Below are 25,812 nucleotides of genomic sequence, written 5' to 3' on the forward strand. Positions count from 1 at the left end.
ATAGAAATAAATACACAGACACATTAGAGACTTCATGTTTATTACTCCGTCAGCCCTCCACGATCCTGCTCTTCTGTCTTCTTTCTCCTTCAACCCATGCAGCTCTGCTACATCAGTCAGCACTGCATGGGAGGAAGACGCTGCTGCTTCCCGTGCAGTCTATTCACTCAGTGAGTGAGCAGCAGCTGCGTGCTGTAAGCGGTGACATCACCGCTGACAGACGGGTTACCATAGCAACGGTGCTCCGATCACGTGATTCCCGCTGCCGCTATTCACCGGCTGTGGCATCTAGTCCCTGCTTGTGGGCTGACTCTATAAAGAGCGCCGACATTCATGGTCGGGGAAGCCGATCATGTGCCAGAGCATCTCGCCGGTAAAAGGACATGCTCAAACGAGCACCGCTTACCAGATGCACTGACAGGACCTAGCAATGATGTCTCGCCACGTGACCAGTCTGTAGCCAATGAGATAATAGACACGTGACTGGTCACATGCTATTTTGACGTCACGATAGGTCCTATCATCAGTGCTGGTTACTGGGAGGACGCAGCGATTATCGGAAGGAAAATTGGTGAGAGACAGAGTGAAGGAGGGACCTGTAAGTGTTATTAACTGTATGTGTACATGTATAATGTGTTTTTATGTATTTGTGTTTGCCTCCCATTGTCTTCAATGGGGTTCAAGTGGTTCCACGAACGATTCATCGGACGTTCGTCGAACGGGGCCTCCGTTCGATGAACCGAACCGAACTCGAGCCTTCAGAGGTTTGCTCATCTCTAATCATGACTTGACATGTAATCAAAGGAGCTTCACAAGCAGACTAGCAGAGATTAATTTTTGCTAGCCTGCCTATTAATCAGCACGTATGTCCATGCCAGAGTCTGCCTGTGTTGATCTCATATACCAGAAAAAAACATTGGGTGAAGTGACATAATCTGCAACGTGAACTGAGATTGCCACCGCCATGGCAGTTACCGAAGTTTGTGCAAAACTCTGTTTGACAGTATACTCAAGATATGACGTATTGGCACATCATATGTCGGGAAAGCTTAACAGATATATGTCATTAGCATTCTAACCTCATTCTCAATAACTTTTTCAGGAGGATGAATTTCATTTGTATCAAACGCATTGGTCATATCCCAGCCATTAACAAAGCCAACATTGAGGTCCTTGAACACTATTTCCATGATGAAGTAATGTATAGAAGCATGAAAATCACTTATAGTTTTAAAATCTTTCAACATGGCGGCGCTTGTATTCTCAGTCTTAATTATCACTTTAGTTTCTGGGCTCCTAATAAATAAGCGCTCTATTGCACGGCGTATATTATAGAGTCTCCTGATGAAATAATGAATGGGATAAACACTAAAATGTATCCCAATATGTATTACAATTACAGTTCGCTGGTCTCCTCTGATTAAATCAATTTCACGGGCAATGGTGCGCTCTTCTTTAAAGGACTGAAATGAGCTGGTAATAAATGGGAAGGTGTGCCTTTTCCAAGATATTTTCACATTCTTCTTCACATCCAAGATCAAAAGCTGACGTGCCCAGTTGTCATCATAGAGACTAAATGGTGTCAAGGCTAAAAGAGAAACATGACAAGTAAATATAAGTAATTTTGCTAGTCTTAGAAATATAATTATAAAAATACATACATATACACTATATATATATATATATATATATATATATATATATATATATATATATATATATATATATATAATTAGCTGTCCCCTGCCAGCTAACGCTCGGCATGCCCATTCCTACGTAGTTAACGCTGCTGGTGATTAATTAAGCTAAAGTTAATAATGACAACATTCAGTAGCGTTGAACTGGTTGAATTACATGTAAAGGAAGTTGATAATTGTTGACTGGCAACGAAAACATGACTTGAAAAATGTTGGGAGTTGCACACACACATCCCAAGCTGAGCTGCTTCAGCCAATGACAGACAAAGGCCACATAATGCTAAATTGCAACTCAGCATTGTTCACGTCCTGTTTTCGTTTATATACAATATATATGTTTATATAAAATATTTATATAAAGATGAAGGATGAATTCATTACATGCAAATTCATTGCAGAAATTTCTATGACTGTTCTTTCAGGAATCCATGCATTTACTGCAGCAACATTCACATTCAGATGAATACAACTAGATTTCCTTCAGCATTTTATTTCAGTTTCATTTGGCTAAAGCATAACAGTTACCTGACAGTCAGATTGGGTACACATTAGGATATTCCAATGGTGAGTCAACACAGAGCCCTGACTTTAGTCAACTTCATCTGCCTTATTTAAAGCTACACCAACAGGCAAAGGGGTAACAATATTCGGATCTTTTGACTTTCAGGCTTTAAATTTCACCATCCACTACAACTTTGAATGTGTAACTAATAGGGATGATCGAATACCCTATTATTCGCTTCGACGGATATCCGACGAATAACTCGCCGCTATTCGAGTATTCGCGAATATTCGACCCCCAATGTAAGTGTGATGCCCCGGACTAGTCGGGTTGTCCCAAGTAGTCACACACAACACCACACCCCCTCCCGGTTAGGTAACACCAGCTAAACTAAAAACCTTGTCACCACCCTCCAGGTTTGATGTCCACACCAGGGAGGACGGAGCCAGGCGGTTGGAGGGGCTGGAGGGGGGAAAACAGTTAGTCAAGTTCAGGTTCTAGGAGAGTCTAGTTTAGGTGCGAGTGGAGAGCAGTCAAGGTCATGGGCAGTCCTGTGTCCGGACCCTGATAAGAGACTACCAGGTGGCTGGGTTGGAGCCCAGTCGCCATTATCAAGGAGGCAGACAGTGGTGGCCGCCTGCAGGAAACCGGGAAGACGACCGGTGGAACCATAAGGGACCGGGACAGGGTAGTGGCCCGCCGGAACCGAACCGGGGAGCCAACTGGATACCGGAGCACCAGGCAGGGTACTCAGACCCAGTACAAAGCCCTGAACCGACAGGGCCGAGTCGAATCAACTGATTGCGAACTGGACTTAAGGACCTATCCCACACAAGTCCCGTTAGAGGACAACAGCCCAACCATACAGGGTAAAGCCACCGCCAAGGCATAGAGACCCAAAGGGCCAGCGTCTGCGGGCAAACGGGCTCCTCCGGCATATGCAAGTCGGGGAGCGGACTACCGGTGTCTAGGCATAGGAGTTAAACATTTACATACAGAGGTGCAGGAGAAAGGCGGAAACCACCAACCGATTCTGGGAGAAGCTGCAGCCGGCTGCGGGCCCCGTTCATCACTCTGTTTGGTTTACCAGAGACTCCAGTGTCTTGTGTCAGAGTGAGTACACCAGTGCCATCAGGCACCGCACCGCACTGCACCGCAACACTTCACCCTGCACCCCGGCCCTCGCCTACTGGGCCCTGGAACCAACACCCCCTATCCATGGAGGGGTCAACACCTAGCTGCGCCATTACACCGCTCCCGGGAGCCCCCATACCTTCACCACAGCGGTGGTGTCTACAATCACCACAACCCGTGGGTGGCATCACGAACTAACATTCAAAACCAAACCACCGCGGCCCCGGCCATGGAACTCATCACCCAAATTCCCGCGTGTAGCGCCAACTCCCTTGCAGAGCGACGTGACCCCCGGGTCCGTGAGAGGCTCGAGCCACCACCCACAGTACGAGCACGGATCCAAGCGGCTCGGCGGTCGCAGCCGAGCCCGCGGGGTGGTACATAAGTCTATGGGAAACCAGAATAATTTTACCTCGGACCTGTCGGTGACCTGTGATGACTGAGGAAAAGGCTGAAATGGATGGGAAAAGGCTGAACCAGTATGGGCACAGCCTGTAGAAGGTGCCTGACTGCATTTCTGGTGTCTTTGAATAACGTGCTCAGAGCAGCACGCGGCGTTTACATAGTCGTCAGAACAGCTCTCAAACCAAAGTAAAAGAGGGGAAATTGCTAAGAAGCAGTTTCTAGTGACGAATAACTGTAATAAAACGTCAAATCAAGCACCGACCACTAAAAAAACCCACTTTAGCATATGTTCACACGTTTCGTTTTTTATATTTTACTTCTTTTTCCATTAGAAAGGTCTGTAACATACATTATATTGGTGTTTGTCTCACACCTCCTTTTTTGGGACATATTTGACAGCACTTTAACACTAGAAGTCCCAGAGAGGGGTCATTTGACATTTCTACCATTGAAACCCTATGGAGCTCGAAATTCCTGGGACTTCTAGTGTTAAAAGGTCAGCTACAATGTGCACGTTAGGATGTTGACCTTGCCCTCCTCCTCCTCCACCAGCACCACCGGCTCCAGTGGCCCTCTAAGGGCTACTGGCTGTCCTCAAATCTCAGACTTCTTAGGGCTCTCAGGTGGGCCCTGTAACATACATTGGGGAGGAATGGCAGTCCTTTTCTGCGTCCCCTATATCATTAGTGTGAAAGTTGGAATACGTATTCCTTAACACTTTACAGTGCTATTGCCAATGTGGCCATTTGGGTGTTGGCTTTGCCCTCCTCCTCCACCAACACCACTGGCTCCAACACCACCGGCACTCTATTCAAATTCTATTCAAATGATTCAGAAATGTATGTTTTATGGACAAATGAACGCCACACTGGGACATCAAAGCTGATGTCGTCATTGATGATGATTGCATCTGGCCAAAAGCAGCTTGGGAACAGGAGGTGTGTCGCCCACCTGCAGCGGTCGCCTCAGTGACTTCACTCCACCTTCTGGGACACCACAGGGGCTCCACTAAATTACCACTGGCAACAGGTATGTCAGTCTTATCTAAATAGGAGTCGTGACGCCACTCACGGTTTGCGGTCAGAGTATGGGTGACCGCCACTGCAGATTTAACGAGCGTCTGGGGCTGATGGAGTCTGCAATCGGGTGGTGTGGCCTCCCGTGAGTGAGGCTGGCCCCAGGGAATCGGGTGTGTAGAATAACTCAGTCTCAGTCCAGAAGGTCTTTCAACTTGTTTACTCACTTTTGGATGTTTTGTTGTGAGAAACCCGGGCGATGCTGAGATTCAACCAAGTGGAACCAGGTATCCTTTAGGCCGGTCTAAGGGTAACCGTTAACTCGCCTTCCTAGCATTTCTTGTTTCGGATAACCCCTGACTTAAAGTCCCGTGGGATTCATCCAGGGAAGTCTCTACTGCCTTTTCTCCCCTTTCTGGCCCGTTTGCCGGCAGTGTGGACCAAGTGAGATGGCTCCAGGCTCAATCCCTCTTATGGGCCCCCTCGTTGCAGCTGAGGCTCGGACTCTGTATGGTTGGTGAGGAACCTCTAGTCCCTCCACCTGCAGGTTTAGCAGACCAGTAAATAGATGTCCACTCTAGGGACCTGTTCCCCGTGCGTGCCTAGTCACCAGGAGTCCCCGTACTCGACCAGCTGACTCCTTCAGCGTCTTTCTGACTGACTTGCTGGTAACCGAATTCCCCCACTAACGGCTACTTCACGTGCAGGGTCTGACTCTTCTGTGCGCGCTTCTGCATCTCCTAGCAATCACGCTCACTATCAGACTGGCCCACCTCCTCTCCTGACAGCCTCTGCAACCTTAGTTTCCAGGCCCTCCACTACACCCCTTGCTGAGATGTGGAGGCAAGCCCCCACTTGGGTCTGCCCAAGGGTCTCCTCTCAAGGTGTGGGAGACCTGGTTGCTATGTGTCTGTGCGTACACACCCTATTCCAGCCTTTAGGATTACCTGGAAGCACTGCCCCAGCATGGGTGCAATACTCAGTGGTGCCTGACCAGGTCAGGGGCGCCATATTCCCCCTTAGTTATCATCAGCACATCCTCGGGCTGCAGAGACAAGAAAATGTTTATTACAACTTTTCCCACACAAGGGAGTCACTTACATATAAAACATACCAGGTACCATTCCACCACCACCCACAAGTCCTGGTCCCACCCCGCAGCTCCCAGGAGGCAGGCCACCGGTCTCTTTGGTGACCAGGTGTGGGCCATCTGTATCCCAGACCTTTCCTCCAATCTTCCTCGCCTGAGGATGGTAGTGTAGGGTAGGTCCCATAAACAGGCATACCAACTTCTTTGGTGTTGGAGAGCAGGCCCCATAAACAGGCGTGCTCCCTGGTGGTGCAGAGCTAGGCCCCATAAACAGGCATGCTCCCTGGTGGTGCAGAGCCAGGCCCCATAAAGAGGCATGCTCCCTGGTGGTGCAGAGCCAGGCCCCATAAACAGGCATGCTCTGAAGTTGGTACCACTGAGGTAACTTTTTTCACTGCGAGAGTTTGTGGCTATAGCCAGTTCATAGCCTGTGGTCCATTTTTGTTAAAGTGCACGTAACCAGGTGCTAACTAAAATATTTTCAACAAGTTCTCGCAACAGTCCTTGCGGGCACATTTCTCTTAAACGTTACTAACTTTAAAACAGGTTAAACATCACTTTACATACTGACATTCTAAATGGGGTTTCTTAAATGGAGTTTCTTCTCTCAAGACCAGGGCTCTCATTTTCAGTGTTCTGACTATGGGAGATTGCAGCGTGGATGTCCCCTGATGGTGATGACTCTGGGTACCTGGTAGAAGCAGTGGGGATGGAGTCTGAGCTCACAAAGGTTTCCTTCGGACATTGTACCACATCCAAGGCAAACCAGGGTCTCTCTCCCTTGTGGCTTGTGAACTCGACTACATCCTCCACATAGAGATCACGACCAGGGTGACCCCTCTGTAGGTGGGACTGTACGTCTCGTCTGGAGACAAAGATCCCCTCCATCACTCCGGCCTCTACAATAAAACCATACCCTGTGCGGCAGTTAAATTCTTCCACTACCCCACGGTGGAGGTGACCTGTGGCCTGTTGTCTGGCCCGCCGCAGGGACTGCTTTTCCTGCAGGTCCCTGGCCTCCACTTGCTCTCTCTCTGGGGTTGGCTTCACAACGGGATGTCTGGCTCTTATTCGCCGCCGCCCTCTGCAGGCTGATCCCCGCATCACTACCACCTTGTCATCAGCAGGTAACCAGGTAACATACATGCCGGGGCTATAAGCGACCAATTCTTCCTGTCGGGGAGGAGACAGCAGCGCAACCTCCTGGCCTCCCTCTCTTGCAGAGGGTGCCGCGACTTCCTCCGGTTGACTGGGGAACGGCAGCGATGGTGGCTGTACTTCTTCTCCCTCCTCGGCGGAGGGTGCTGCAACCTCCACCGGTCGTTGGGGGTACAGCAGCGTGACCTCCTAGGCCTCCCTCTCTCGCAGAGGGTGCTGCAACTTCCTCCGGTCGGTTGAGTGGTAGCTTTGGAATCAGGTACGTCTCCACCAGGTGTGCTGGAAACCGAGCATGCAGTTCTTGCTTTAACTGGGCCAGTTCTTTGGCCGCTTCAGGTATGGGGGTAGGAGCTGTATCCCCAGTCAGCGACTGGGGCACTGGGACCGCTTTGGGTCTGGATGTAAGGGCTGTATCCCCAGTCAGCAACTGGAGCGCAGTGACCTCTTCTGGTCTGGAGGTAGGGGATGGATCCCCAGTCAGTGACTGGGGCGCTGTGACCACCTCTGGTCGGGCAACTGGGACAGGAGGCGTTGCGGCCTGGTCTGGTCTGGCTGTGGGTGTCGCATCTGGTGTTGCATCGGGGGTCGCACCGGACATCGCCTCAGGCACCGCATCAGGCATCACACCAGACATCACATCGGGCACCGCACCGGCGTCTGATGACAATGCCGGCGGGGTCAGCATACCAGGTGAAACAAGGGTGATTTTGCACTCACTCAGGTTCATGCTGGAGACATCCTGTAGCAGGGTCGCTATCGCTGATGCAGAATCCAGTTGAGCGTGGGCGGCGCCTCCATGCGGGCCTTGCTGCACCGACAACCGCAGGTTTCCAATTGCCATTATCATCTTCTCCTTCCAAGCGGCTATTTCTCGCTGGCTCCGCTTCTCCATACTGTTGGCAATTCTTCCCACTTCTGCCTCCAGCTCCTCTGTGGTCATGGGCCTGGTCCATCCCGGCTCCTTGTGGTCACCTCCCGCTGACGCCATCTTGTCTCTCTCGTTGCTCACCAGGTTCTGGTCACGCGTTAGTCTCCGTTTCGTTTCTGGTTGTTCTTCCCCCATAGGACTGGGACGTCCCCGCAGTCCAGGGACAGATCCGTCCCCATCTTCTCCTTTCGCGGGGATTCTGGGACAGCCACACCCCTTCGTGGGTGGTTATTTTTCTTCTGCGCGGACTGCAGCTTTTAAAACCGCGTGCTTTTAACAGTGTCAAAATGGCGGCGGTCCAATCTTTTTCGTTCGGACCGCTGAGGCGCACTTTCACCTGTCCAAACAGGTCTAGTCCTTGATCCTGTTCGTGATGCAAGATGTGTCGCCCACATGCAGCGGTTGCCTCAGGGACTTCCCTCCGCCTTCTGGGACGCTACAGGGGCTCCACTAAATTACCACTGGCAACAGTTATGTTAGTCTTATCTAAATAGGAGTCGTGACGCCACTCACGGTTTGCGGTCAGAGTATGGATGACCGCCACTGCAGATTTAACGAGCGCCTGGGGCTGATGGAGTATGCAGTCGGGTGGTGTGGACTCCCGTGAGTGAGGCTGGCCCCAGGGGCTCGGGGGTGTAGAATAACTCAGTCTCAGTCCAGAAGGTCTTTCAACTTATTTACTCACTTTTGGATGTTTTGTTGTGAGAAACCCGGGCGGGAACCGACTCGGAAACCGGAGCACAAAGGGGGGTACTCAGAAACGCGGTCCAGAAGCTACTGGACTGAGTTAATTAACTGATTGCGGTCTGGACTATAGGTCCTTTCCCACCCAACGTCCCGACTGAAGACAACAGCCCAACGAGGGGGATAGAAAGCCACCGCACAGGCAGAGAGATCCCACGGGCCAGCGTCTGCGGACAAAAGGGCTCTCCCGACATCCACAAAGCCGGGGAGCGGACTTCCGAAGCTGAAACGCAGGTAGCCCACAAATACACAACATGGTGCAGGAGAAAGGCAGAGAACCAACCGGGTGGGGGACCAGACGCAGCCGGCTGCGGGCACCGACCACCATCAACTTGGTTTACCAGAGACTCATGTACGTTACTAACTGTGAGTACAACAGTGCCCTCCGGCCGCACACCTCCCTGCACCGCCCAACTACTACACCAACGGGTCCCGGGGCTACCATCCCTGCCCACGGAGAGGTTAACAACTTGCTGCATAATATCTCCCCCGGGTGCCTCTGTACCGCCCCGCGCTCGGCTGCAGCCGAGCCGCTCAGGTCCGGGCTCGTTTGGTGGGTGGCTCGAGCGCCTCCGGACCCGGGGGTCACGTCGCTCTGCAAGGGGATGCTGGTGATCTCGATGGGGGTGGTTAGGTAGGTGTACGGCTGGAGCCGTGTTTGAGTTCATGACACCACCCACAGGACGTGGTGAAGATGTAGACACCACCGCTGCAGTTACGGTGCACCCGGGGGAGATGGTAGTGCAGCAAGATGTTAACCCCTCAGTGGGCAGAGATGGTGATCCCGGGACCCGTTTGGGGATAGTGGTAGTTGGGCGGTGCAGGGCGGTGCGCGGCCGGATGGTACTGTTGTACTCACGTTTACTGACACACTCAAGTCTCTGATGAACAAAATTGATGGTGGTCGGTGCCCGCAGCCGGCTGCGTCTTGTCCCCCACCCGGGTTGGTGGTCTTGGCCTTTCTCCTGCACCTCTTTATCTTTGTGTAGACTGCCTGTGCCTTAGCAGCGGGAGTCCGCTCCCCGGCTGTGTATGAATCGGCGGAGTCCATTTGCCCGCAAGCGCTGGCCCGTGGGATCTCTCTGCCTGTGTGGTGGCTTTCTATCCCCCTTGGTGGGCTGTTGCCTTCTTTCGGGTCTTGGGATGGGAATGGACCTAAAATCTAGACCTCAATCAGTATATTCGACGTGGTCCAGTGGCTTCTGGGCCTCGTTCCGGGTCTGAGTGCCCCCCTTGTGCTCCGGTTTCCAGTTGGTTCCCCGGTTCGGTACCGGCGGGCCACTACCCTGTCCCGGTCCCTTACGGTTCCACCTGTCCGTCTTCCCGGCTCCTGCAGGCCAGGCAACAGCCTGCCTCCACGGCTACGACCCCGGCACCTGTCAGTTTCCGCTACAGACCTGTGCACAGGTCTGCCGCACTCTACTCCTCTCACTACTCCACTCCACTTGAACTTGAACTGACTGAACACTGTTTCTCCTGCCTCAGGCCCTCTGGACGCCTCAGCGGGCTTGGCCAACCGCCTAGCTCCGCCCCCTTGTGTGACCATCAAGCTCTGAGGGAGGTGACTAGGTTTTAGTGTGGTTGGCTGCTGTTACCTTTTTAGGGGGACGGGTGTTATGCACGGGCCTACCTGTGACTACCTGGCTAGTCCAGGGGCGTCACACCCCCGTAACTGCAGTGGTGGTGCCTACCTTCACCACATCCCGTGGGTGGCGTCACGAACTCAAAACACGGCTCGGCCGTTCCCCTACGTCCCTCTAAAAGCGCCAGCCCCCCCTTTCAGATCGAAGTGGATCACGGGGCCCCCGGGTCCGGAGACGCTCGAGCCACCACCAGCGAGCCCGGATCCGAGCGGCTCGGTTGCCGCCGAGCACGGGGCGGTACACATCGACTCTTCTGGCATCACGAACAGGATACTTACCCATTCACTTACCTAGTGAAGTGCGCCTTGAAGTGAAGTCAGCGGTGATCCGTTGTAAAGTTTTCGGAATACGCCATCTTGGCGCAAAGATTCCCGCCAGAGTCTTCTTCCCTGCAGAAAGGGCGAGAAAGCTGAAGCCCCGCCCCCTGGGAACAAAGCCGGAAAGTGAGCCGGAAGTCGCAAAACGAAACTTCCAGCAAAAAGAAAGGGAAGAAGTGCCGGCAAAAGACCAAGGGGGAGCGGATGGAAGATGTCAGCGTTCAGGGAGGAGAGCGGAGCGGTGCTCGTCACCGGAGTGGCGGGACCCAGAAGCGGCAGAGGCGGAGTAGCTTTTGATGCAGAAGACCGCGACCCGAACAAGCTCCCCGCGGGAACCGCTGCCTGGTTGGAGCGGGAGCTGGGCCGATTCTGCGTCCGGGTAAGAGCCAAACCTTACAGCAGGTGCTCGAATGGAAGGCGGAAGTCCGGAGGATGGTCGCCGTGGTGTGGGTCCGAGAACAGAGGGCCGCGGCAGCCGTGCAGCACCGGGACAAAGCTACGCAGACCCCCATGTCGTACCTGATCAGTTGGGAGCTGGAACCTGCCAGCACCGTGACAAGTGAGCCCTGTGTGTGTAGTACAGCTCCTGGAAGAAGCAGTACCATCCATGCTACCGCCGCCACCGTTCCCGTTGGAGGTCTAGAGCCCAGGCATGTATTGCGCCAGGAAGGGGAGTCCGGTGACCTGGCCGACGACAATGCAGTACGGTCCCCTGCAATGGTAGCCGCATCTGTAAGTTAACCCCGAAGTTAAAAGTTGAGAAGTTTTAAAGAGCTAGCTCCCGATATAATGACTCCTGCCTTTGTTGAACGTCCCCAAGTTCCAGGGAGACGCCATCCAGCATACAGGGCGGAAGGAGGAGGACCTTGCCCGACTTGTTGAACGCCACTGCGGTCGGAGCCGCGGAGGGCGCCATCAGGGGTCGGAGCCCCTGGTGGAGGACGGCAAGGAAGTTAAGAGTAGCGATGGCAGTTTCCATTACAGAGTCCGGTTTACCGTACCCGCACTGCAGGTAGTGGAAGATGGGGTCTTTCTGGACAGTGTCACCGTGAGTGAATGTGGCATTGGGGACCCGTGCTGCCTTGTGGTGGACTGGGGGAAAGTGGCTGGAGAAAGCTGCGCCAGCAGCAAAGTTAAGTGTTGTAAATAATCCCTGGACCACCCTTTCCGGTCCTACAGTCTCCGGAGAGGCTGGTTGGAGGAAGGGCCGGGAGGATATTGTAGGCCGAGGTCCTGTCGTCATGCAGGCCGGTCACGGCCCTCCGGGTCAGGGGTCCCCTGGACGTGGGGCCTCTGAGAGACTGCCAGGTAAGGAACTTATTACCCGGCCCGTGTGGGCAATACCCGGACCTGAACCCATTTCCTGGACTGGGGAAAAGGGGTGCTGACCTAGTTCTTAGAGGCAGCATCAGGGCTAGGTTTGCTTGGTTGGGCAAATGAAAGGACCCGGTCCCGTCCCGTTCCCGGTTAATAAAAATGTTTATGTTGGGAACGTTTAAGCAAACTGCCTCTAAAAAAGGGATGAATACAAAGCCTCCTTGATGTAAATATGTTAGTATACTTGTATACATGTTTTTATTGTCTTTTTGAGAACAAAATAAACGGTGGTGGTCGGACAACCCGCGGATGGTCTGTGGTTATCCAAGGGGGAGTGTGACGCCCTGGACTAGCCAGGTAGTCACAGTTAGAGCCCCGCACAACACCTGTCCCCTAAAAAGGTGTCATCAGCCAACCATTAAAACCTAGTCATCCCCCTCAGGGCTTGATGAACACACCAGGGGGCGGAGCCAGGCAGTTGGCCCCACCCACCAAAGAGTCCAGAGAGCCTGAGGTGGGAAAAGTAGTCAGTTTCTAGTTGCAGTCTGTTAGTGGAGGTGAAGTTAAGTGGAAGCAGACCTGTGCCCAGGTCTGCAGCAGTCTGACAGGTGCCAGAGTTGGAGCCCGGGCACCTTTGGCTAGGAGGCATATGGTGGCCTAAGCCTGCAGGGGCCAGGAAGATGGCTCGGTGGAACCGTGGTGAACCAGGACAGGGTAGTGGCACGCCGGTACCGACCCGGGGAACCGACTTGGAAACCGGAGCACAAAGGGGGGTGCTCAGACCCTTAAACGAGGTCCAGAAGCTACTGGACTGAGTTAATTAACTGATTGCGGTCTGGACTATAGGTCCTTTCCCACCCAAAGTGCCGACTGAAGACAACAGCCCAACAAGGGGGATAGAAAGCCACCGCACAAGCAGAGAGATACCACGGGCCAGCGTCTGCGGGCAAAAGGGCTCTCCCGACATCCACAAAGCCGGGGAGCGGACTTCCGACGCTGAAGCGGAGGTAGCCCACAAATACACAACACGGTGCAGGAGAAAGGCAGAGACCACCAACCGGGTGGGGGACCAGATGCAGCCGGCTGCGGGCACTGACCACCATCAACTTCGTTTACCAGAGACTCATGTACGTTACTAACTGTGAGTACAACAGTGCCCTCCGGCCGCGCACCTCCCTGCACCGTCCAACTACTACACCAAGGGGTCCCAGGGCCGCCATCCCTGCCCACGGAGGGGTTAACAACTTGCTGCATAGCATCTCCTCCGGGTGCCCCGTAACTGCAGCGGTGGTACCTTCCTTCACCACATCCCATGGGTGGTGTCACAAACTCAAACACGGCTCCGGCCGTACACCTACGTCCCCCTAAAAGTGCCAGCCGCCCCTTTCAGATCGAAGTGGACCACAGGACCCCCGGGTCCGGAGACACTCGAGCCACCCACCAGCGAGCCCAGATCCAAGCGGCTCGGTTGCTGCCGAGCACGGGGTGGTACAGCAAGGAGCTTAATACTGTACATTCAGTTCCCCTAGGGCAGTGATGGCTAACCGATGGCACGCGTGCTGTCACCTCGTCCTGCTGCTTAGCACTGCTGGTGCGGTGGCGCCGACAGTTCAAAGATGTGTTGGAGTGGAGGAGACATTTCTCCTCGCTGTGACACTGCTCCTCTCCTAGGCCGCAGGTCTGTTGCCTAGGAGATGGAGCAGCGTCAGTAAGCGGTGCCGACATAATGACGTCTTCTGGCTGCACGGGAGCTGAGGACCCAGCGGCGCGCAGCAGTGGAGCGGGTGCTGGAAGGTGAGTATGGCTTTTTTTTTTTTGGTTTGTTGTTTGTTTGTTTTTTTAACCTGTGCACGCGGCTGTATCGGTGAGGGGAGGGGGGAGTGCCCGCATGGGGGAAAACATGTCAGGGGGGAAAGTGCCCACATGTGGGAAAACATGTCGGGGGGGGGGGGGGGGGGGGAGTGCCCACATGTGGGAAAACATGTCAGGGGGGTGAAAGTGCCCACATGTGGGAAAACATGTCAGGTGGGGGGGGGGGGGGGGGAGTACCGGCATGGGGAAAACATGTCAGGTGGGGAAGTGCCCTCATGGGGGAAAACATGTTGGGGGGGATTGCCCGCATGGGGGAAAACATGCCAGGGGGGAGAAAGTGCCCTCATGGGGGGAAACATGTCAGGCGGGGGAAGTGCCCGCATGTGGGAACACATGTCGGGGGGGGGGAGGGAGGTGCCAGCACAGGGGAAAACATGCCAGGGGGGGAAAGTGCCACCATAGGGGATAACATGTAGAGGGGGGGGGGGAAGCGCCAGCATAGGGGAAAACACGCCAGGGTGGGGGGAGAAGGGCCCACATGGGGCAAAACATGCCAGGATGAGGTACGTTCCAGGATGAGGTGCATGCCAGGATGAAGTACATGCCAAGGTGGGGAAACTGCCAGGATGAGATGCATGCCAGGATGAGGAAACTGCCAAGATGAGATGCATGCCCGGATGAGGTACATGTCAGGATGAGATGCATGCCAGGATGAGATGCATGCCAGGATGAGGTACATGCCAGGATGAGGTACATGCCAGGATGAGGAAACAGCCAGGATGGGGAAACTGCCAGGATGAGATGCCTGAGAGCGGCGGACGCTAGTAACTAAGGTAAATATCGGGTAACCAGCGAAGCACTTCACTTGGTTACCCGATGTTTACCTTGGTTACAGCTTACCGCAGGCTGCCAGAAGCCGTCTCCCTGCTCGCTTCAGTTCGTCACTCTCTCGCTGTCACACACAGTGATGTGTGCTTCACAGCGGGACAGCAACGTCCAAAAAATGAAGCAGGACATTCAGCAACGCCCGGCGACCTCACAGTAGGGGCCAGGTCGTTGCTGGATGTCACACACAGCGACAGCGACGGGACATCGCTGCTACGTCACAGAAAATGGTGACTTAGCAGCGACGTCGTTGTCGCCGTCGCTGTGTGTGACACCACCTTAAAGGCCCTGTCACACACACAGATAAATCTGCGGCAGATCTGTGGTTGCAGTGAAATTGTGGACAATCAGTGCCAGGTTTGTGGCTGTGTACAAATGGAACAATATGTCCATCATTTCACTGCAACCACAGATCTGCCAAAGATTTATCTCTGTGTGTGACAGGGCCTTAAGGTTAAAATCAATTATTTACATAATAGGATTGGTTGGAACTGCAGAAAAAAAATTGATTTAGGGCTATAGTTTAGGCACTTGGCCTCTGAAGGGTTCGCCATGACTGCCCTAGGGTATAAAGGTTCAGACACCATGTAGATAAGCATCACAAGGTACTCCCAAGAGCTCCTAACAGCTTATTTTAAAAAAATTGGTAGCATAGGCAACAGGGCATAACATTCCAAGGAGTTTAATACATTCAGTTTCTTCAGGGGATAATGGTTCATAATGGCCGATACGGCAAAATCTCAAGGGCTACCAATCGTTCAATGTGTACAGTTATGGTTTCTGCCCTTGGGTGCGTAACAGGGTATTTACCTTCTTTTTGAAGGTCTGTGGTATGCGCAACTGAACGGAACGCTGGGACACCGAAGCGGATGTGGTCGTTGATGATTGAGTTTGGCCAACATCAGGTTGGGAGAAGGAGGCATCAGTGCCACCTTCTTGCTCACCAGTTTGGGAAGCAGGCAGCCCAGGGGAAGTGGCAGAGTTTTGAGTCTGGAACTTAGGCTTTATTCCACTAGCAAACACCGAGGATTTCCCCAGGGGATAATGGTTCAGACACTATGGAGCACTGCATCAGTAGGTACTACCAACAGCTTTTAAAAAAAAAAATGGTAGCATAAGCAACAGGGCATAACATGCCAAGAAGCTTAAAAAAATTCTGATTTGCCATCAGGCCATGTGTAACACACCGTGGAGCACAGCATCAATAAAGAACACAAATAGAGACTGCCTGACCAATTGTTCTAGACAGTGTAGCCTCGACAGTGCTTGTGCCAGTGCATAATGTACAAAGGCTTGAAAAATATTGCCCTGTGTGATTGGGCCAAACAATTACATGGCAGCAGCCTAACAAGTTACATTAGTCATGCGGTGTCATTAGATGATAGAAGACAAAATAGTCTTAAATGAAAAACAATGGAACTTATTTGAACTTAAAAAAATCCAAATTTTGGGGCTACACTTATTATTGGGTCTTGTTAACAGGTGGCCTGAGATACTCTGGGGCAATCCATCTATGGTTCATTTTGATCATGGTGAAATTGTCTGCACTTTCCATGGATAGTCGTGTGCGACTGTTATTATTGACCCCGCTGAGCTGAAAACACGCTCTGACAACACACTCGCAGCAGGGCAATCTAGCATTTCCAAAGCATATAATGCGAGGTCTGGCCAAGTGTTGAGCTTGGAAACCCAATAGTTAAAGGGAAAAGTACACTCAGAAAGCACACTGATACAGTCACCTTCATAGTCCCTCACCATCTTACTTAACTGTTCCCTCCTTGTCATCGTTCCCCCAACCAGTATCTGATTCGCAGTTGACAGTTTGTGGAAAATGGACCAGTTTTGGCACATTAGTCCCCCGCCTGTGTTGCTCCTACTATGGGTAGCCCTCTCTTGTAATCCTGTTGTGTGAGATGACACGCTACCGCTGACGCCAGCATGATCTGAGGGTAATCGTTTCATCAACTGCTCCACTAGAGCCCTCTTGAATGTTTCCGTAGTACAACCCTTATTTGCCTCCACAAGTAGCGAAGCAAATTTGTCTTTGTAGCGTGGGTCAAGGAAGGTACATAACCAGTATTTGTTGTCTGCCAAAATGTGGACTAGCCGACAGTCATGAGAAAGGCAGTGTGACATGAACTGTGCCATGTGTCCCAGACTCCGAACTGGAAACCTTTGTGTGTCACTGCTAAGGCTAGTTTCACACTTGCGTTGAACGGTATCCGTTGCATTACGTTGTGTGAGGGATGCAACGGATGTGTTGCATATAGTGGCACAACGGATGTAACGGATGCTGCAAAACAACGGAATCCATTTAGATTTTTTTTTTTTTTACAGTTTTACCGGCGGCAGACTATTGTGAACGATATCAGCTGATCGCTCCCAGTAGCCGGCCGCCGGGTGATCAGCTGATCGCTCCCTGCAGCCGGCCGCCGGGTGATCAGGTGATCGCTCCCTGCAGCCGGACGCCGGGTGATCAGCTGATCGCTCCCTGCAGCCGGCCGCCAGGTGATCAGCTGATCGCTTGGCCGCCGAGAATGTGTGCGGGGGGCGGAGCTGAGCGGGGCCATGGCGCTGAGGAAAGATGAGTGTGTGTGCGTGTGTATATACATGCGGAGTGGAGTGCGGGAGGGGGCGGAGCCATGGCGCTGAGGACAGGTGGGTGAGTGTGTGTGTATGTGTATATATATATATGTATATATATATATATATATATATATACACACACACACATGCGGAGTGGAGTGCGGGAGGGGGCGGAGCCGAGCGGGGAAGTGTCGGTCTCCCTGCACACGTGGCCTGGGTAAGTATCGGGCAAAGCAATTTGCGTGGTTACCCGATATTTACATTCGTTACGGGTGAAGGGAGCCAGAGAGAGAATGCGCAGTGAAATCCTAAGGATTCCGCTGCTCAAAAAAAACGTTACATGCTGCGTTCCTCCCGCTGGGCGGAAGCAACGGAGCGTCGCCCAGCGGAAGCAACGCAGGTCCTTTTGGCACAATTCGCCATCCATACAAGTCTATGGGAAACAGCGGAATCCGTTAACGGATTCCTCTGTTTTCCAAAAAGTCGGATTGTGACGGAAAGAAAACAACGCAAGTGTGAAAGTAGCCTTAGAATACATTCTGTCTCCCTAAACCTCCTCTCCTCCTCAGTCTCTCTCTCCTCCTCCTGCTCCTCCTCAGGCCATCCATGCTGGACAGCCCTGAAGCTTGGGTTGTCAATCCCTTTGTTACCAACTTCAAAGCATTCCTGTTCTTCATCATCCTCTTCATCCTCATGATGCTGAGAAAAGGTGGACTTAGCTTGTTGGCCGAGGTTGTGTGGATTACTAGCAATCATTGTGAAGTCTGGATCCACAGACAACTCGGCTGCATGAACACTTTGGTCAGTCAGACCATCCAGAGAGTGTTTCAATAAACAAATCAGTGGAATAGTAATGCTGATAACAGCATCCTTACTGCTCACAATGTTGGTAGAGTAATCAAAATTCCCCAAGAACTGACAAATGTTTGCAATCCACACCTACTCGGCAGTACTTGTGTCTGGCAGCTGCGTCTGACGGGCATGTTCCAGCTGGAATTGGGATACTGCCCTCTGTTGCTAATGGATCCTGGCCAACATATGATAGGTTGAATTCCATCTCGTAGGGAGGTCACATATTAGTCTGTGACGAGGCAAGTGTAAGTGCTGCTGCAGCACTGCCAGGCCAGCAAAAGAGGGAGATGACTTGCGGAAATGTGCGCTAATACGTCGTACCTTGGTAAGTAGGTCTGGTATCCCTGGGTATTTCTTCAGAAAGTGCTAAACTACTAAATTTACAACGTGGGCCATACAAGGAACGTGTACAAGCTTTCCAAGCTTTAAAGCCGCCACCAGATTACGACCATTATCATTATCGCACACTACCATCCTTGGACGGAGATCCAAAGGCTCAAGCCATTCATCTGTCTACTCAGTTATTGCTTTCAAAAGCTCAGGTGCCATGTGAGATTTGTCACCGATACAGATGAGCTTGAGTAGAGCATGTTGACGCTTAGCTGAGGCAGTGCTGCAGAGATCCCAGCTGGGGAATAATGTTGACGGTTGGACACTGGCGGATGTTGAGGAGGATGCACAGGAGCCAGATGAAGAGTAGGAGGAGAAGAGAGTTGTTGCTGTGTAGGAGGCTACTGAAACTGTGATTGAAGTGGGCCCCGCTATTCTGGTTGTGGGAATTATATGGGATGTTGCCGGCTCAAACTCTGTACCAGCCGCCACCAGGTTCACCAAGTGTGCCATCAGTGAGATGTAACGTCCCTGTCCAATTCCGCTTCTCCACGTGTCTGTGGCTAAGTGGACCTTCCCTGTTATGGCGTTGGTGAGAGCCCGTTTGATGTTTACAGACATGTGATTGTGGAGCGCAGGGATGGCACAACGAGAAAAATAGTGGCGGCTAGGCACAGAGTACTGATGTTCTAACACCGCCAAAGGGTCGCGGAAAGCCTCTGTTCCCACAAGCCGATACGGCAACATCTCAAGGGGTATCAATCGTGCAAAGTGTGAAGTTATGGTTTCTGCCCTTGGGTGCGTAACGGGGTATTTTCGCTTCTTTTAAAAGGTCTGGGGTATGGACAACTGAACGGAATGCTGGGACACTGAAGCTGATGTCGTTGATGATTGAGTTTGGCCAACATCAGGTTGGGAGAAGGCGGCATCAGCGCAGCCCTCTTGCTCACCAGTTTGGTCTGGAAATAGTGTTTTTCACCTACAGCTGTCAACCACCTAGTGGTGTGCTTGGCTAACATATGTTTCTAATGCTGGAGGTGCCCAAGCTGGAAGTATTTCTGCCTCTGTTAAGCTTGGTCTGACAGATTTGACAAATGGCAACCATTTGGTCTGAAGGACTCTTGGAAAAAAACTCCCACACAATCGCACCACGGACCCTTGGACTCCGAGATGGCTGAGGTGGTGCACAGACCATTGGACTCTGAGATGCCACAGGTGGTGTTGTCATGTGCACAGTTGATTGACTCCTGGCAGTGGTCGAAACCCTATGTCTTACAGCCTTATTGCGGACTATGGGCACATGCTCCTCTGCACTGCTGCTCTCGCAATCCCTGCCAGCCGTCCATGTTGGATCAGTCACCTCATCGTCGACCAGGTCATCCTCAAATTCCTGAAGGTCAATATCTTCGGGAATGGAGGTTTCAGACTGACCTGAGGGCAACTGTGTCTCATCATCCTCCAACACTTCCACCTGATTGCCCAGCATGTCACAGCCAACAACATGGCTTTCTTCTGGCCTTGGGTGCTCAAAGATCTGTGCACCACTGCACACCACAGCCTCACCTGCATTGGTGGTGTTGCGCGCTGAGAGGCAAGAAAGGTCAAAGGGTCCCATAAACAGTTCCTCATAGTAACCTGCTTTGGTGTCATATGTTTCCTTAGAATACTGATGTTGTGAGGAAGGATGACCAGGCTGAGGATTCGATGGGCCAGCCTCTGAGCTACTCAAGTCTGTCTGTGTGGACCCTTGGGATTTGCTACTCGACAAGTAACTGGAGGCATTTTCTGCTAGCCAACTCGTTACCTGTTCGCACTGTTCAGGGCGCAAGATTGCTAATGTGACGCCCTTGACTAGCCAGGTAGTCACAGACATAACACCACACACACACACCCTCCCCTGGATAGTTACACCAGTCAAACAAAACCCTTGTTGCCTCCCTCCAGGGCCTGATGTCCACACCAGGTGGGGCGGAGCCATGCGGTTGGCCCCACCCACCGAGGAGTTCACAGGCCTGGAGGCGGGAAAAGTGTCAGATTCGTTTTGGAGGTGAAAGTGTGGGGAGTAGAAACTGTCGGTGTCCGGGTAGGGACCCTGGCACGAACAGCAAGGTTGGCAGACGGTGGTGGCCGTCTGCAGGAGTTAGTGAATCTCTGCAGAGCCATAGGACCGGGGTCTGGCGTTGGCCCGCCGGTACCAAACCGGGGAGCGGAGTGAAGCTAAGCACACAGGCAGGGCCATCGGACCCCGACTAGGCTTGGAGCCGCCGACAACAGTCAAATCCGAGTGTGACAGGAACCCCAGGGGTTCCCCAACAACCAAGACCCGACAGAAGGCAACAGTCCACGCCGATCGGATATACAGCCACCGCCATAGGCTAGAGATCCAAGGGCCAGCGCCTGCGGGCAAAACAAGCTCCTGCGGCACCTATACGCCGGGGAGCGGACTACCGGTGGGCAATCACAGAAGTCAGAATATTCTAACAGGTGCAGGGAAAGACAGCCACCATCACCTGTCCGGGGAGAGCAAAGACACTGCAGCTGGCTGCGGGACCCATCCATCCAGCCGTTTGGTTTACCAGAGACTCTGTCATTGATTGTCTGAGTGAGTACACCAGTGCCATCCGGCACCGCGCCGCGCTATCCCTGCAACCCTGCACCCCCAGCCATCCAGCCTCCCCGTATCACCACCGGGCCCCGGGATCCCCAACCCCTACCCACGGAGGGGACAACATCCTAGCTACTCCCTGCCATCGCTCCCGGGATCCCCGTCACCAGCAGCGGTGGTGCCATCATCACCACGTCCCGTGAATGGCGTCACGAACTATCTCCCCAAACAAACCATCCCTTTTCGCTCACGGGTGAGGAGCGCTGCTCAAGTCCCCGGGTCCGGCCCACCGCTCGAGCCACCGAGCAGCAGCAGCAGAAGCCCCGGACCCGAGCGTGGCGAGCACGTCCCCTCTGCCCGCGACACTTTCACACGTGGAGAAGAAAATTGGGATAGGAAGGCAGAAGTCGGTAAAGCAGGAACCTTTTTCTTTGGCTCGATCACACTGCTTGGGCGACCACCACTGTCACTACCACCTCGTCCACGGTCCTTACCCCCTCTTTTTCCCATTTTTTTTGTTTGATTATTCAAGGTGAATACTGTATCGTGACCTTTTCTACAGGCAGTGGAAAAACACTTATGCCGAGTTGTTAAACTTGCGTTAATAATGTCTCACGATAGCTGTTTCTGTAAGTCTAAAAACCAAACGGTACCTTTATTGGACAAACTACCACTTGGAGGAGTCGACAAAGATGTTGTGAATGTCTTTCAGCCCCAAAAGAAAAACAGGGTTTGACAACACTTTTCTTTTGGTATTGATTTGTGGCACTCAAACTGTGTTTTAGTAAGAGCAAAATAGAAAAAGAACTCCGGCACTCATAGAACCCCAATAAGAAAAACAAGGTATGGATATTCTTATAGATTCTTTATTCAGTGAAATAGGTGTAAAACAGTCCGTAAACCGTTTTTGACGTTTCGGCCCTAGGCCTTTAGCAAAATCGGACCATCAGATGGATTAACACAGAGAATATGTGGGTTAATTCACAGGGAATTATCATCGCTGAATGACCTGTAAAGAGGCTAGGTGGTGTATATGATAGGTAGGTGTATTAGTAGGTACACAGGGAATGTTTGTCGCTATAGTAACCAACAGCCTGTAGAGGCTTAATGAGATTTATGTGAGTCCAGAATATGGACGACAGGGTCCTAATATTAATATCAAGGAATGGGTTAATAATGCCCATGCCGATAATATGGTATATTAGGGATCCAGTGTTGCCTGGATAATTACCTAAACCTAATAGGTGCCACCTTGTAGGTATAGAGAAGGGGGAATTTAAACGTAGGAATCAGGACAAGGTCAATTTCTGTGCAATTGGAGCTGGAGCATGTAATGGCTGGAGGGGAGTTATCGCCTTGTATTGTGAAGAGGTCTCATGCCATAGTGCACGCAGGAGATTCCAGGACGTTTTCCTTGACACTATAGCATGAGACCTCTTCACAATACGAGGCGATAACTCCCCTCCAGCCATTACATGCTCCAGCTCCAATAGCACAAAAATTGACCTTGTCCTGTTTCCTACGTTTAAATTCCCCCTTCTCTATACCTACAAGGTGGCACCTATTAGGTTTAGGTAATTATCCAGGCAACACTGGATCCCTAATATACCCGGGGCATTAGTAACCCATTTCTTGATATTAATATTAGGACCCCGTCGTCCATATTCTGGACTCACATACATCTCATTAAGCCTCTACAGGCTGTTGGTTACTATAGCGACACCCATTACCTGTGTACCTACTAATACACCTACCTATCATATACACCACCTAGCCGCTTTACAGGTCGTTCAGCAATGATAATTCCCTGTGAATTAACTCACATATTCTCTGTGTTAATCCATCTGATGGTGATGACGTGAAAAACTGTTTACGGACTGTGGACTGTTTTACACCTATTTCACTGAATAAAGAATCTATAAGAATATCCATTCCTTGTTTTTCTTATTGGGGTTCTATGAGTGCTGGAGTTCTTTTTCTTTTTTGTTCTAATATTCTCCTGAGCACCTACTTGGTGATGCGGGGTCTCTTCAAAATTTTTTTAAGTAAGAGCAAGTCACTATGTACGTGCTGTAAAGAGCAAGACACTATGTAGGTTCTGTAAGATATGAAGCCCCCAAAACTATACAAGGTTGTTGCTAGGAAGGTACTGGCCTTGAGGCACAATTACGGACCCTGACACCAAGTATTAATAAAAATTGGCTAACTGAGACTGTGTGTTAGTTGCAGCAAGCCACTATCTAAGTTCTGTAAGATATGAAGCCCCCCAAAATCATACCTCCCAACCGTCCCAGATACAGCGGGACTGTACCGGATTTGAGCGGGTGTCCCAGTGTCACGGTCGTGAGCCATGTGTCCCGTGGCTCCGCCCATCCGCTCTCTCTCCATCTGATTTTCTCCCCTTCCTATCCACATGAGCAGAGTCGTGCGCTACTTCACTGCTCTGGCTCTGTGTGCTGCCGCTGTTATGGGTGGGCGGTAGCAGCACTTTCCTGGCTGCCGGATCTTTAAATCCGGCACCTGCAGCCCAGTGCACTGCTCACTGCTGGGCTGCTTGTGTATGGAAGTGCATCTGTGGGCGGAGCTACCGAGCAACATGCTGAGCTATGTCCACAGATGAAGAGACTGGAGGAAGAGGAGCTGCAACACCATAAAACTATGTATGTGACCCCCCCACCTACCCAGAGCGGTATGCCCCAGCCCTCTCCTTACCAGAGCTATATGCCTCCAGCCACCCCCCCTCACCAGATCTATATGTCCCCCAGCCCACTCACCAGATCTGTATGCCCCAGCCACCCCCCCACCAGATCTGTATGCCCCCCAGCCCCCTCACCAGATCTGTATGCCCCCCAGCCGCACCAGATCTGTATGCCCCCCAGCCCACCCACCAGATCTGTATGCCCCCCAGCCCCCTCACCATATCTTTATGCCTCTTAGCCCCCTCACCAGATCTGTATGCCCCCAGCCCCCCCTCACCATATCTGTATGCCCCAGCCCCCCCTCACCATATCTGTATGCCCACAGCCCCCCCTCACCATATCTGTATGCCCCCAGCCCCCCCCTCACCATATCTGTATGCCCCCAGCCCCCCTCACCATATCTGTATGCCCCCAGCCCCCCTAACCATATCTGTATGCCCCCAGCCCCCCCACCATATCTGTATGCCCCCAGCCCTCCCCAACAGATCTGTATGCCCACAGCCCCCCCACCAGATCTGTATGCCCCCAGCCCCCCCACCAGATCTGTATGCCCCCAGCCCCCTCCCACCAGATCTGTATGCCCCCAGCCCCTCCATCGGAGCTGTATGTGCCCCCAGAGCTGTATAAGCCCCAACACTAGAGCTATATGCCTCTTAGTAATATCTATGCTACCAGTAATTTGTATGCCCCACAGTTAAGTGTATTTCCCCCAGTAATGTGTATACCCCTTAGTAACGTGTATGCCCCTCAGTGAAGAACACAGACGTTCTTCACTGACGTGTTAAACACGCAAATGTCCCTTCATACTCCATGATTCACGGCACACAGTGGTTGTCCATGTGCAATCCGTGATAAGTGATCCATACTCCGTGATTGCACATGGACATATACTCACCTGCCCCCGCTCCTGCTCTCCGTGGTGCTGAAGAGCCCCGCGATTCAGCATCCAGCCACTGCTCTCACCTCTGCAGCTACTGCCAGGTTGGCTCTGGCTGCATAAATGAATATGCATGCCATAATGAGCCGGGCAGGAAGAAGCAGAGAGCAGCTGCCGAACTCAGCGTTGCTAGAAAAGGTGAGTTGAAAAAGCTTTTTATTTTCAATGTCTGTGTTTTTCTGGTACGTGTTTCATGGATCACACCATAGTGTGGTCTGTGGGACATCAGTGATGTCAGAAAAAAACGGACATGTTTCTGTGCGGCAACCACGGATACGCATGTACGCCGCATGGAGACCCGGCCAGTGAAAAATCACTGATGTGTGTGCAGACCCATTGATTATAATGGGTCTGCATAGGTCAGTGATTCTGGTACGTATAAAAACTAGCACACACATACCAGAATCACTACCATCTGAAACAGGCCTAATATGTATGCCCCCTCAAGTACTGTCTATGCCCCAAAACCCTCCTGTGATGTATATATTATAACCCCAACCCCTCCTGTGATGTATATACTGTAGCCCCCAGCAGCTCCTGTGCTGTATATACTGTAGCCCCCAGCCCCTCCTGTGATGTATATACTGTAGCCCCCAGCCTCTCCTCTGATGTATATACTATAGCCCCCAGCCCCTCCTGTGATGTATACTGTATATATACAGTATATATATATATATATATATCTATATATATATATCTATATATATATATATATATAGATAGAGATATATATATATATATATATATATATATATATATATATATAGAGATATATATATATATATATATATATATATATATATATATATATATATATATATATATATATATATATATATATATTAGCTGTACTACCCGACTACCCGGCTTCGCCCGGGTTAATAACTGCTGTTAACAAAATAGAATGTATGAACAAAAATGTATTCTGCACGCAAAAACCACAAAACAAATAGATAGAGATGTAATTATTAAAAGGTAAAAACTAAGCTAATAGAAGCATTTCACAACATATATTTCAACACCACAGATATTCCACACAGATTTAACTAAATTGGCCAAGTAATGTGCTCCGTATGCCGCTTTCCTGGTCTGTCTCTTTCCAGTCTGTCTCTTTCCAAGTCTGTCTCTTTCCAGGTATTTCTCTGTCTGTCTCTT

At 51.5% G+C, this 25,812-nt stretch overlaps 1 protein-coding gene across 1 annotated transcript in view; it reads right to left on the minus strand.

The window, feature by feature from the left end:
• Nucleotides 1-859: 859 nt before the first annotated feature.
• The window catches only part of LOC142257217 (NXPE family member 1-like), a 660,520-nt gene continuing 635,567 nt past the window's right edge, over nt 860-25,812 (minus strand). The window contains exon 6 of the mRNA XM_075329362.1: nt 860-1,588. Coding sequence (XP_075185477.1) covers nt 1,050-1,588 — 539 coding nt within the window. The 3' untranslated portion in view covers nt 860-1,049. The remainder of the gene's footprint in view (nt 1,589-25,812) is intronic.

This window comes from Anomaloglossus baeobatrachus, chromosome 11 (assembly GCF_048569485.1).
Source record: "Anomaloglossus baeobatrachus isolate aAnoBae1 chromosome 11, aAnoBae1.hap1, whole genome shotgun sequence".
Taxonomy (NCBI): Eukaryota; Metazoa; Chordata; class Amphibia; order Anura; family Aromobatidae; genus Anomaloglossus; species Anomaloglossus baeobatrachus.